The sequence below is a fragment of the Ranitomeya variabilis genome, chromosome 1 (genome assembly GCF_051348905.1).
Source record: "Ranitomeya variabilis isolate aRanVar5 chromosome 1, aRanVar5.hap1, whole genome shotgun sequence".
NCBI classification, from domain to species: domain Eukaryota; kingdom Metazoa; phylum Chordata; class Amphibia; order Anura; family Dendrobatidae; genus Ranitomeya; species Ranitomeya variabilis.
This window is the reverse complement of record NC_135232.1, coordinates 1,047,708,548-1,047,721,206: the sequence shown is the minus strand read 5'-3', so window position 1 is coordinate 1,047,721,206 and position 12,659 is coordinate 1,047,708,548. Positions and strand designations below refer to the sequence as shown.

The 12,659-nt window shown below is 41.3% G+C and overlaps 1 protein-coding gene across 5 annotated transcripts in view; it reads left to right on the top strand.

The window, feature by feature from the left end:
* Positions 1-9,386, top strand: part of PDGFRA (platelet derived growth factor receptor alpha) — a 35,182-nt gene extending 25,796 nt beyond the window's left edge. For all 5 annotated transcript variants that reach the window (XM_077279757.1, XM_077279758.1, XM_077279756.1 and 2 more), the window contains exons 17-23: positions 1,688-1,797; positions 1,884-2,006; positions 2,292-2,403; positions 2,971-3,070; positions 3,165-3,270; positions 4,351-4,586; positions 7,634-9,386. In XM_077279757.1, coding sequence (XP_077135872.1) covers positions 1,688-1,797; positions 1,884-2,006; positions 2,292-2,403; positions 2,971-3,070; positions 3,165-3,270; positions 4,351-4,586; positions 7,634-7,781 — 935 coding nt within the window. In that variant the 3' untranslated portion in view covers positions 7,782-9,386. The remainder of the gene's footprint in view (positions 1-1,687; positions 1,798-1,883; positions 2,007-2,291; positions 2,404-2,970; positions 3,071-3,164; positions 3,271-4,350; positions 4,587-7,633) is intronic.
* The last annotated feature ends 3,273 nt before the right edge of the window (positions 9,387-12,659 follow it).

Sequence of the window (12,659 nt, the reverse complement as noted above, 5' to 3'; positions counted from 1 at the left end):
GTTGCCCCATAGCTGTGCCATATAGTGCTCTGCACCATTATTGCCCCATAGCTGTGCCATATAGTGCTCTGCACCGTTGCCCCATAGCTGTGCCATATAGTGCTCTGCACCATTATTGCCCCATAGCTGTGCCATATAGTGCTCTGCACCATTATTGCCCCATAGCTGTGCCATATAGTGCTCTGCACCGTTGCCCCATAGCTGTGCCATATAGTGCTCTGCACCGTTCATTATTGCCCCATAGCTGTGCTGCTGCTGCTGCAATAAAAATAATAAAACACATACTCACCTGTCTTGCCTGCAGCTCCTCGGCGCCATCTTCCCGGCGTCTCTCCGCACTGACTGATCAGGCAGAGGGCGGCGCGCACACTATATACGTCATCGCGCCCTCTGCCTGAACAGTCAGAGCGGAGAGAGAGACGCCGGGAAGATGGAGACAGCGCCCAGCGTGTGGAACGAGGAGAGGTGAATATGACATACTTACCTGCTCCCGGCGTCCCGCTCCTTCCCCGGACAGCTGGTCTTCGGTGCTGCAGCCTCTTCCTCTGTCAGCGGTCACCGGCACCGCTTCATTAGAGAAATGAATAGGCGGCTCCGCCCCTATGGGAGGTGGAGCAGCCTATTCATTTCTCTAATGAGCGGTCCCACGTGACCGCTCAGGGGAAGAGGCTACGGCACCCGGAGACCGTGGGACGGGCAGGGGGAGCGCCCGGAGCCCCGGAAGCAGGTAAGTATATGACAGTGCTCACCCGCCGACCCCACCACCGATCATGACTCGAGTATAAGCCGAGAGGGGCACTTTCAGCCCAAAAATTTGGGCTGAAAATCTCGGCTTATACTCGAGTATATACGGTATATGTTTTATATTTTGAAGAATATACTGTAGATATAAAGATAGATAGTACAAAAAAGATGAAGACAGCACTCCCTCTGGTCTATAAGACAATATGGGCTTCCACGACGTTTCGGTTCAAGGTGTATTGAGGATCGGTCTATGCCTGGAAGGACTGGCACCCATTTTTCACATACTGCTTGCTTAGTGCTGCTTTTCAACTTTTTATATAACTAGATTGATGGAGAGATAATGGATGGATGGATGGATGGATAGATAGATAGATAGATAGATAGATAGATAGATAAAAATAGAAACAATTAAGCAGCAATAGTAGTGTGCTGCCAAATGCACGCCTTAAGAAGATTACAAAAAACCATAAATAACTAACCAAAAAAGGAAGGAAGCACTCCAAAAGTTTGCTAGCCCATAAAGTACAATGCAACATTTCGACTCAATGTGTATGAGCCCTTCTTTTTTGGTTAGACAGATACGAGAGAGTTACAAATAAAAAAAAAAATAGTTAGGCAGATGGATATAAGCGAGTGACAGATATAGATAGATAGGTAGATAGACATGAGAGAGTTACAGATAGATTGATAGGCACAGATAGCTAGCCAGATAGATATAAGAGAGTGACAGAAAAGATAGATAAAAAGATTGAGGCCTACAGATATGAAAAAGTTACAATAGATGGATACATAGATATGAGAGTGACAGAAAGGATAGATAGATAAATGAGATAGATATGTGATAGATTAGATAGATATAGAAGAAATGCTGAAAACTATATGTAAATAAAGCTTCACTTTGCAAAAATTGTGTCCATGACCGTTATCACTTTCCTTTCTATAGAAGTGAAAAACCTCCTGTCGGATGATGGCTTTGAGGGCCTGACTCTACTAGATTTACTCAGTTTCACATACCAGGTTGCCCGCGGCATGGAGTTTTTAGCATCTAAGAATGTAAGTACAGTACACAAAGTGAAATCCTCTGTGTACCTTATAATATAAAGTCCCTAATCTCGATGTTGTTGCTTATGCCCCCGCAGTGCGTACATCGTGACTTGGCAGCTCGCAACGTCCTGCTGGCACAAGGGAAAATTGTGAAGATCTGTGACTTTGGTCTAGCTAGAGACATCATGCATGATTCCAATTATGTATCAAAGGGCAGTGTATGTATCATGGCTACCCATCATTTACGATGTAACATAGAGGGAACAGTATCATTACTATGACCACATTTCATTTTAGAGCAGAAATGACGGGTGTACATAGTTCAAAGTACAGTAAATTACATGTCATTCATCTGCAGACCCTAAATCATTCATGCCATTAAAACTCTTGTACAGAACTACTCCCAAAGTTTATTGGATCTGGTCATAAAACTGAAATATTTGTGTGCAAACAGTTGGTGTACTCTGGGTAACATTAAGTTCATGATGTCTTCTTCTACACAGACTTTTCTCCCGGTGAAGTGGATGGCACCAGAAAGTATTTTTGATAACCTCTACACAACTCTGAGTGATGTGTGGTCATTCGGTATTCTGCTTTGGGAAATATTCTCTCTTGGTGAGTAAATAGTGATGATTCATGTAAGAAGATGGTGTTTTTGCTTGTTTATGATATGGTATGATGAGTTGTTGGGTTACATTTATCCAAATTGACCTACACCTCATTGTGTGACTTTTTCTTCAGTGAAGCATTTCTAAGGCTGGTTTCACATTTGCGTTTCCCTGATCTGCAGACGGCTGCGGACTTCCTCCGTGAAGCCCCGCCCTCGGCCGCACCTCCGCCACTAGCTCCGCCTACTTCTGCATGCGGCCCGCATGTGGCCTGCGTACCTATCTTTAACATTAGGTACGCAGGTCGTGCGGCTGTATGCGGAGGCTGCCGCATGCATCGTTTTGACCGCATACAGCCGCACGACCTGCGTACCTAATGTTAAAGATAGGTACGCAGGCCGCATGCGGGACGCATGCAGAAGTAGGCGGAGCTAGCGGCGGAGGTGCGGCCGAGGGTGGGGCTTCACGGAGAAAGTCCGCAGCCATCCGCAGATCAGGGAAACGCAAATGTGAAAGTACCCTAAATCTGTTTTACAACTTGCCGAAAAGTCTTTACAATGTCCTTTACTTCTAGGTGGCACCCCATACCCAGGAATGGTTGTAGACTCCACTTTCTATAACAAGATTAAAAGTGGCTACAGAATGACAAAGCCTGATCACGCTACTCATGAAGTGTAAGTAGATACTTCCACAGAATACCAGCCTGACAGCTCCATAGTCCTTGTGATGATTATACGTCTCTACAGTATGGTTGTTCTGTGTCTGTAGATATGAAATTATGGTGAAGTGCTGGAACAGTGAGCCAGAGAAGAGACCCTCGTTTTATCATTTGAGTGAAATAGTTGAAAGCCTCCTCCCTGGGGAATACAAAAAGGTAATGATCTATCCCATGGATAATGGTTTATATTGTTCTTTACATCAATCCAAGCCAAAGAACATGTAGTGCTTGGCAGACTATGGGGCCCGGGGTTTCACTATTTCTAAGTCATTGTCATATGTTGTGAATGTCCAAATCAAGAAGTTTGGAGGCATGCTACTCTGTAAATGATGTTCGGTAAACTAAACTAGGAATAAAAACTTCATAAACTGGACATAGACATTGGGAATCTTATGGTTATTTGGTCAGTCCATATTACACCTGATCCTTTCATTAGCCCAGGGCTCGGGGATAATTGCAGTTACATATTATAGTGTTACATAATGTAGAAATTATATAGTGTTAACATAAAACATTTTATGTATTCCTGAGCCAATGTATTGTCAGAGATTTGGTATACATCTTATTGTAGCATCACATTCAAATTTCAATATGATACAACTAAAACACAACTGAATAACTTTAATTATAACATTAATAAGGCTGCATACCTTGGCCGTCCAACAGCCTTGTATTCTGACACTGTCATTATCACCATTTGTACTTATGTTCCATCAATGGTGGGGTGTTTTGCTGCTGGACACTTATGGAGCCTCTCATCATGATGGAAGACTTTAAAGGCTTAGCCAAATAAAAAATGGCTTGGTTTATCCACTTTATCGTAGAAAATGAGCAGCTTTCGACCTAGACTGATATCACCACCGTATGGTGACATATGGTGGTAGATACCAGTCCTGCAGAACACGTTAAAAGATTACATTACAGCTTTAGATAGAGATGGACGAATTGCGGTGTGATGCACAAATATCGTTGGGTCAGCAGTGGCTAATCAAAAGCGGTGTCGGGGATACCAGATGACGATTGACATGTCATGACTGGTGGTTGTTCAGGTTGGACCCCACCATGTGAGTGGTCCTGGTTCTACCCCCCACTCACTGCCAATTACACTACTGGAAAGATGCTAAGAAGAAGATACAAGGCTTAATGTTTGAGTGGTATAGCATTTGACGTTAGATGTTACATTTGTAGGCATTAAAAATGCAGTCTCACAATTGTGTTTTTTTTGCCCTTTTATAGTGTTACGAGAAAGTTCTCCATGATTTCTTAAAAAGTGACCATCCTGCCGTCACTCGTATGAGAAGCGACAGTGACAATTCGTATATCGGTGTGACCTATAAAAATGAGCACAAAATGAAGGACCGAGAAAGCGGCTTTGATGAGCAGAGACTTAGTGCTGATAGTGGCTACATCATTCCCCTGCCAGACATTGACCCAGTTTCAGAGGATGAATCCGGCAAGAGAAACAGGCACAGGTACTTTACCTACAGTTATTGGATGATTTTGTGGATGATTTTAAACATATAGACACTTGGGTGTAATACAAGTTTACATGTAACTAGAATACAATTTAGCTTTAGCCTCAAACAGATTCTACTATTATCAGTGCAATACACATATAAAATGGTACAGAGGGGAGCGGACCTTGTCCTTGCGGACTTACATTCTATGGGATAATGGGGAAGAGACAGAAGGTCAGAGGTGCTGCAGCTCTGGTGGTGGAGAGGCGGCAGCTTGGGTGGTTGGTGAGGCGGCAGCTCGGGTGGTGGTGAGGCGGCAGCTCAGGCGGTGGTGAGGTGGCAGAATGGTTATTGCATGTATGCTTTCCTGAAGAGATGGGTTTTCAGGTTCTGTCTGAAGGATCCGAGGGTGGTGGATAATCGGATGTGTTGAGGTGTGGAATTCCAGAAAATGGGGGATATTCGGGAGAAATCTTGGAGGAGGTTGTGTGAGGAACGAATAAGTGTGAAGGAGAGTAGGAGGTCTTGGGAGGATCAAAGATTACGTGAGGGAAGATATTGGGAGATTAGTTCAGAGATATAGGGAGGGGACAGGTTTTGGATGGCTTTATAGATCAGTGTTAGTAGTTTGAACTGGATTTGTTGGGGAATTGGGAGCCAGTGGAGGGATTTTTTTATTGCCGTTATTTGAAGATAAGAAGCAAGTGACAAAAATAATGCTTGTTAATTATCTTCAGTTCTAAAAATCAGATAACCTTAGAGCAATGTACTAAAGATGATGCCCTATGTGACAGATCAGTAAATACACCCTCGATGTAAGAATAATGTGATAAATGTTACAATATCAAAAGTAATGGAGCTACATGTCAGGAGCCTGTAGACACAAATTGTCAGTGTCAGAACTGCTGCGTGATCTTTTGTGAAAGTTTCGCTGCCAGAAATTAAAATTTTAATTTGAAGATTGTACAGCCATTCTGCCATGGATTTTCATATTAAGTATACCAGCCTCATCAGGTACAGTGGGGCAAAAAAGTATTTAGTCAGTCAGCAATAGTGCAAGTTCCACCACTTAAAAAGATGAGAGGCGTCTGTAATTTACATCATAGGTAGACCTCAACTATGGGAGACAAACTGAGAAAAAAAAATCCAGAAAATCACATTGTCTGTTTTTTTAACATTTTATTTGCATATTATGGTGGAAAATAAGTATTTGGTCAGAAACAAAATTTCATCTCAATACTTTGTAATATATCCTTTGTTGGCAATGACAGAGGTCAAACGTTTTCTGTAAGTCTTCACAAGGTTGCCACACACTGTTGTTGGTATGTTGGCCCATTCCTCCATGCAGATCTCCTCTAGAGCAGTGATGTTTTTGGCTTTTCGCTTGGCAACACGGACTTTCAACTCCCTCCAAAGGTTTTCTATAGGGTTGAGATCTGGAGACTGGCTAGGCCACTCCAGGACCTTGAAATGCTTCTTACGAAGCCACTCCTTCGTTGCCCTGGGGTTTGCTTTGGATCATTGTCATGTTGAAAGACCCAGCCACATTTCATCTTCAATGCCCTTGCTGATGGAAGGAGGTTTGCACTCAAAATCTCACGATACATGGCCCCATTCATTCTTTCATGTACCCGGATCAGTCGTCCTGGCCCCTTTGCAGAGAAACAGCCCCAAAGCATGATGTTTCCACCACCATGCTTTACAGTAGGTATGGTGTATGATGGATGCAACTCAGTATTCTTTTTCCTCCAAACACGACAAGTTGTGTTTCTACCAAACAGTTCCAGTTTGGTTTCATCAGACCATAGGACATTCTCCCAAAACTCCTCTGGATCATCCAAATGCTCTCTAGCAGACTTCAGACGGGCCCGGACATGTACTGGCTTAAGCAGTGGGACACGTCTGGCACTGCAGGATCTGAGTCCATGGTGGCGTAGTGTGTTACTTATGGTAGGCCTTGTTACATTGGTCCCAGCTCTCTGCAGTTCATTCACTAGGTCCCCCCGCGTGGTTCTGGGATTTTTGCTCACCGTTCTTGTGATCATTCTGACCCAACGGGGTGGGATTTTGCGTGGAGCCCCAGATCGAGGGAGATTATCAGTGGTCTTGAATGCCTTCTATTTTCTAATTATTGCTCCCACTGTTGATTTCTTCACTCCAAGCTGGTTGGCTATTGCAGATTCAGTCTTCCCAGCCTGGTGCAGGGCTACAATTTTGTTTCTGGTGTCCTTTGACAGCTCTTTGGTCTTCACCATAGTGGAGTTTGGAGTCAGACTGTTTGAGGGTGTGCACAGGTGTCTTTTTATACTGATAACAAGTTTAAACAGGTGCCATTACTACAGGTAATGAGTGGAGAAAAGAGGAGACTCTTAAAGAAGAAGTTACAGGTCTGTGAGAGCCAGAAATCTTGATTGTTTGTTTCTGACCAAATACTTGTTTTCCACCATAATATGCAAATAAAATGTTAAAAAAACAGACAATGTGATTTTCTGGATTTTTTTTTCTCAGTTTGTCTCCCATAGTTGAGGTCTACCTATGATGTAAATTACAGATGCCTCTCATCTTTTTAAGTGGTGGAACTTGCACTATTGCTGACTGACTAAATACTTTTTTGCCCCACTGTATAAGCGATCTATTTAGTAATGCATGTAGTTTGCAATGTGTATATCTTGTGACATTATGTCAATTATGACACTACTCTTACAAAATTATGCCGTACCTTTTATCACAAAATCTATTAGCCGTGCAGCCAATGCTAGTGCCTAACTAGCACTCCTCATATAGCATTATACCTTGATCACTGTGTTTGTATGTACATTTCTAGCAGTGGTCACCCCACAGGGCCGCCCATAGGCACAGGCCGACTGTGCTTAAAGGTAAATTCAGTCATATATATCACATGTCTAGCGTGTGTTATACAAACTGATATTCAAAAAGTGAATCTTGAAGATACATGCAAGTTTATGAATCTCGATTTGGGTATCAACTGCTTTATCATGTTCATTTATCAAACATTTCTGTATTTATTTTTATTTATTTCCACATTTCTTCTTATTTTCCAGCTCCCAAACATCTGATGAAAGTGCAATTGAGACAGGATCCAGCAGCTCCACATTTGTCAAGAGAGAGGACGAGACCATTGAAGACATTGAGATGATGGATGACATTGGTATAGATTCATCAGATCTAGTTGAGGACAGTTTCCTTTAAGATGTATATCTCTGAAGTCATTTTACTAACCGCATCATGAAATGATACAGAAAAGACTGTGAAGTCCAAGGATTCTATTTTTTTACTCAAAAAAACCACTTTGTTGCAATGGACAACATGAGATTGGGCAGTTTGCCTTGCCAACCATTCATCAAGAGCACAGGTACGAGCAAGGACATATTGCCTGTTTTAGAAGCCGCATTTTTAGACTCTTTCCAGTGCATTTTATCAAACGGTACATCATAGCATCTCAATATATTTTTCCTATATATATATATTTTACATTTGTGGATGAACATGAGAACAGTGGCTTTGTACTTCCAGGGCATTCTTGATTCCAACAGAAACCAACCTGCAGCTTAATTTCATCAATGTATGTATGTAAATAATGAAGAAATGGACGTGTTATTTGGACTGACTTCATGAGACCACTCGGGATTTCTATGTGCTATATTTTGTACCAGGAGCTGCTGTTATACAATTGTCAAAGACGTTTCGAACCACTTAAAGGGACTAAAGACATCTCAGAAAATATGCATTTCTTCAAACAGGCAAATATAAGCGTAATAGGGCGAGTCAATGCCCCAATCGCCTTTGGCACCATCCTTAATGTTGTTTTGTGTAAGTAACACAAATATCAGTATTAATACTCGATTATTTTTGTAAATCATCAATACTATTATTTCTAATCAAACTGACTTTAAGGACTACCTTAACTAACGTGAACCTGTGGGTGTTTTTTGTGCATTAATATGGTACTTCTTACAGATTAAATAATGGTTAAAGCAGAATAATATGTAACAGAACTGACTTTTGATTTAGCAGTAAAGTATTGACCCCTTCCGTAGGAAAAGCAGCGGAAATAGATCGTGATTTGTTCTAGCATAGTATTTTAAGCCCTTAACTACATAGATATGTCATTTTATAAGGTGGACTGGATTATTCTCCATCGGCTGTTCGAGAATCTATAGGTAGTATAGCAATAGACAGGAACATTTACTGCAAAGGTTTGAGATCTCCAATCTTTATGACCTTAATGGGTACTTAAAAAAAATCCTAGGTCTATTAATGAATATGATGAATGCGTTATATAAACCTTTTATATTTCTATTAGTAAGAGGTTATTGAAAAAAATGATCAGAATTTGTGGTTTAAAATGTGAGAACATTTTGAAAATGTTATTGTGGTTCTTAAAATTACAGCAGGACAGTTATCAGTATTATTTTTTATATTTTTTTATCGACTCTAAAAGGAACCTTTGGTAAAATTCCTTTAGTCTAGTATTATCAGACCTGATTTTGGTTATTGAGATGGTCATCAATTCTTGCATAAAACTTACATGTATTTATAGACAACCTCCAAGGCTGACCATAGTGCAATGCGGACATGAAAAAAGCGACGAGAGTCTCACAATTGGTTAACAATTCTACCAGATTGTTTTGCAGTTCTGTGATGGATTATCAGGGCGCCAGGTTGCTAGACTAAATTAATTTTACTGTATCTAAAAATAAAAAAATTGTGCTACCTTACAATGACCATAAAGAGGAGCAGTGATACACACTTTGCACATATGGGTAGGTCATATACGATCAATTGTATACGTTTTTGCAGTTTATTAAACAGATACTTCTAATCATTAACCACATGTGAATACAGGTTCTTATAACACAATCCAGCTGATATACAATAGAAACTGGAAAATGGTTCAAGGAACCTGTTAAAAAAAGGACCAAATGAATTTTTATTTAACAGTGTTCGGATTGTGAGTTCGTCGTACATTCCACCAGCTATTATAACGTTATTTGTTGTAGTAATTGGAAAAAGTACTGCCATATTGTTTTATCATGGAAAATGCAATCCCATATGCTCCAGGAAACAGGAATTGATACTTTTTAATGGGTTTTGCTTCAAAAAGTCCTACTCTGTTATGAAGGACGTAAGCTAATGTGATGTTATACATCAATCTGTATATTTTATTACAATATAGTCCTTAAATACTGCCAAACAATTATGTTAAGCTGTATCACTGCCTTTGTTATATGTGTTTTGACTGTGATGTACTCCACAGATGCGTTAACTGTTGCACTTTTAAATGTCCAAAATTATATTTTAGAATAATAAAAACCTATGTGTTTCTAAGATGGAACAATGGACACTGAGTAAATAGAAGTTATTTCATTTTATCACAATGTTCCTTATATACCTCCATATTAATCATCTCCATTCCTTTGGCTGTAAAGTCTGCTGTCCATAGGTATGATTGTATGTTTGACTTGATAGAATCATTTTATTGTGTGTACCCCAATCAAGGATGGTGCAGTCAATCAATATTGACTTATAGAAATCAGAGAATCATAGAGTGTTAGGGTTGGAAGGGACCTCCAGGGTCATCATGTCAAACTGCCTGCTCAATGCAGGATTCACTAAACCATCTCAAACAGGTGTCTGTCCAGCCTCTGTCTGAAGACTTCCATTAAAGGAGTTCTTTGATCACCCTCACCGTCAAAAAGTTTTCTTTCTAATATCTAGTCGGTATCTTTTCCCTTTGTTTCATTCCACTGCTTCTCGTGTCGTGTTTCTATGTGCAAATGAGAATAAGGATAGTCCCTCTTACACTGTAAAATCCCTTCAGATATTTGTAGACAGCTATTAAGTATCCTCTTAGCGCGTTTTTTTTTTTCAAGCTAAACATTCCCAGATCCTTTATCCATTCCTCGTAGGACATACGCTAGTTTGCGGTTTGCTCACCATCCTGGTAGCTCTTCTCTGAACTTGCTCCAGTTTTTCGATGTGTTTTCTAAAACGTGGACACAGTATTCTATATGAGGTCTCACCAAGGAGGAGTAGACAGGGATAATTACTTCACGTGATCTAGACTATATACTTCTCTTAATACATCCCAGAACTGTTTGCCTTTTTTGCTGCTGCATCACACTGTTTACTCACGTGCAGTCTGTGATCTAATAGTGTGCCCGTATTTTTCACACATGCTGTTGCTTAGTTCCATTCCTCCCATTTTCATTTTTCTTGCCCAGATGTAGAATCTTGAATTTCTCCCTGTTAAATACCATTTTATTAGTTGCTGCCCATTGTTGAGGCTTATCTATATCTTTCTGAATCCCTTCTCTGTATTCTGTAGTGTTGGCTATCCCTCATAGCTCTGCATCGTCTGCCCATTTGATCAGTTTACCTTCAGGTCCCTTATCTAGATCATTTATAAAAATTTTGAACAACACTGTGGCCAAGACAGACCCTTGTGGTACCCCACTTGAAACACTTTTCCAATTGAATGTGCTATCATTTATTACCATTCTTTGAGTATGATCACGAAGTCAGTTATGAATCCCCCTAACCGTAGCCTTGTCAATCCCATACTTGGTTATTTTTTTCAATGAGGATAGTATGACATACTTGTCAGTTACAGATAGAGATTGAGGCACAGAGCTTGTCCTTTAGGCTATGTGCACACGTAATCTGGTCCACTGCGGATTTTTCCGCAGCGGATTTGATAAATCCGCAGTGCAAAACCGCTGCGGATTTATTGCGGATTTACCGCGCTTTTTCTGCGGATTTCACTGCGGTTTTACAACTGCGGTTTTCTATAGGAGCAACTGTAAAACCGCTGCGGAATCCACAGAAAGAAGTGACATGCTGCGGAATGTAATCTGCTGCATTTCTGCGCGTTTTTTCCCGCAGCATGTGCACAGCGTTTTTTGTTTCCCATAGGTTTACATTGAACTGTAAACTCATGGGAAACTGCTGCGGACCCACAGCTGCGGAAACTATGCGGATCCGCAGCGTTTTCCGCAGCGTGTGCACATACCCTTACACTTCAGTATAGAGGCACAGAGTTTGCTAGTTAAAGGGAACCGTTCAGCCCCTTTTTGGCCTTTAAGCTAAGGCCATCGCCATCAGAGTAAAGTACTGCAGTGTGCAGGTGCCGGGAAAGGTCAGAGAGGCCTGGCGCCTGCGCACTGCAGTACTTTTTACTCTGCCCTCAACAGGGCAGACAAAGTACGCCTGCGCAGGAGCCGTGACAGGAAGCAAAGAGGACGTCATCGTTTGAGGATGGGAGGCGCCAGACCCGGACCGCGACGCCCATTGGACCGGACCGCATCGGGACCGCTCCTGGGTGAGTATAATCTTACAGGTTGCATCGGGGGCTTATCTACAGCATTACAGAATGCTGTAGATAAGCCCCTGATGGCGGTGGCCTTAGCTTATAGGCCTAAAATGGGGTGACACATTCCCTTTAAACAGAAAAGTTGAGGCATAGAACTTGTATGTTACATGTGAGAATAGATGCATGGAGTTTGCTAGTTACACAGCAGAGTTGAGGTGCAGAACTTGTCTGTTACATGTCGGTATTGAGGTGCTTAGTTTGTTAGTTATATCTCAGATTTGAGATTGGTAGTTACATTTTAACACCAGGAACAGTCTCTTAGCACTCAACACAGTATAACCAGTGGTTGTGCAGGCTATCATTCCCTATTTTAATTTACATTCTCAACTACAGCAGCTTAATGTATGACCTAAGATACATGCTTTAGGCTGAAAGTGGTCCCCAACAACTCGCAATATTGAAAAGCATCAATATTTACGGAGCATTCACTCTAGCACAAAGACATAGCTAAGGGTTTGGTTCAATGGGGCAAACCTTCTGAATTGGCCCTTAACCCGGTAACCCTGATTACAAATATGGTGGTGTACTCTAACAGTGGATGTAAGAGAACCTCAGCAGATGATGCTGCAGTTACTAAAAAAATCTCTATGCAAAGACCCACACTGATATGGTGACCATATCGTGTGGTAGATACCAATCCTGCAGAACATATAAAAGATTACAGTACAGTTATTGATGATGACTTACAGCTGACA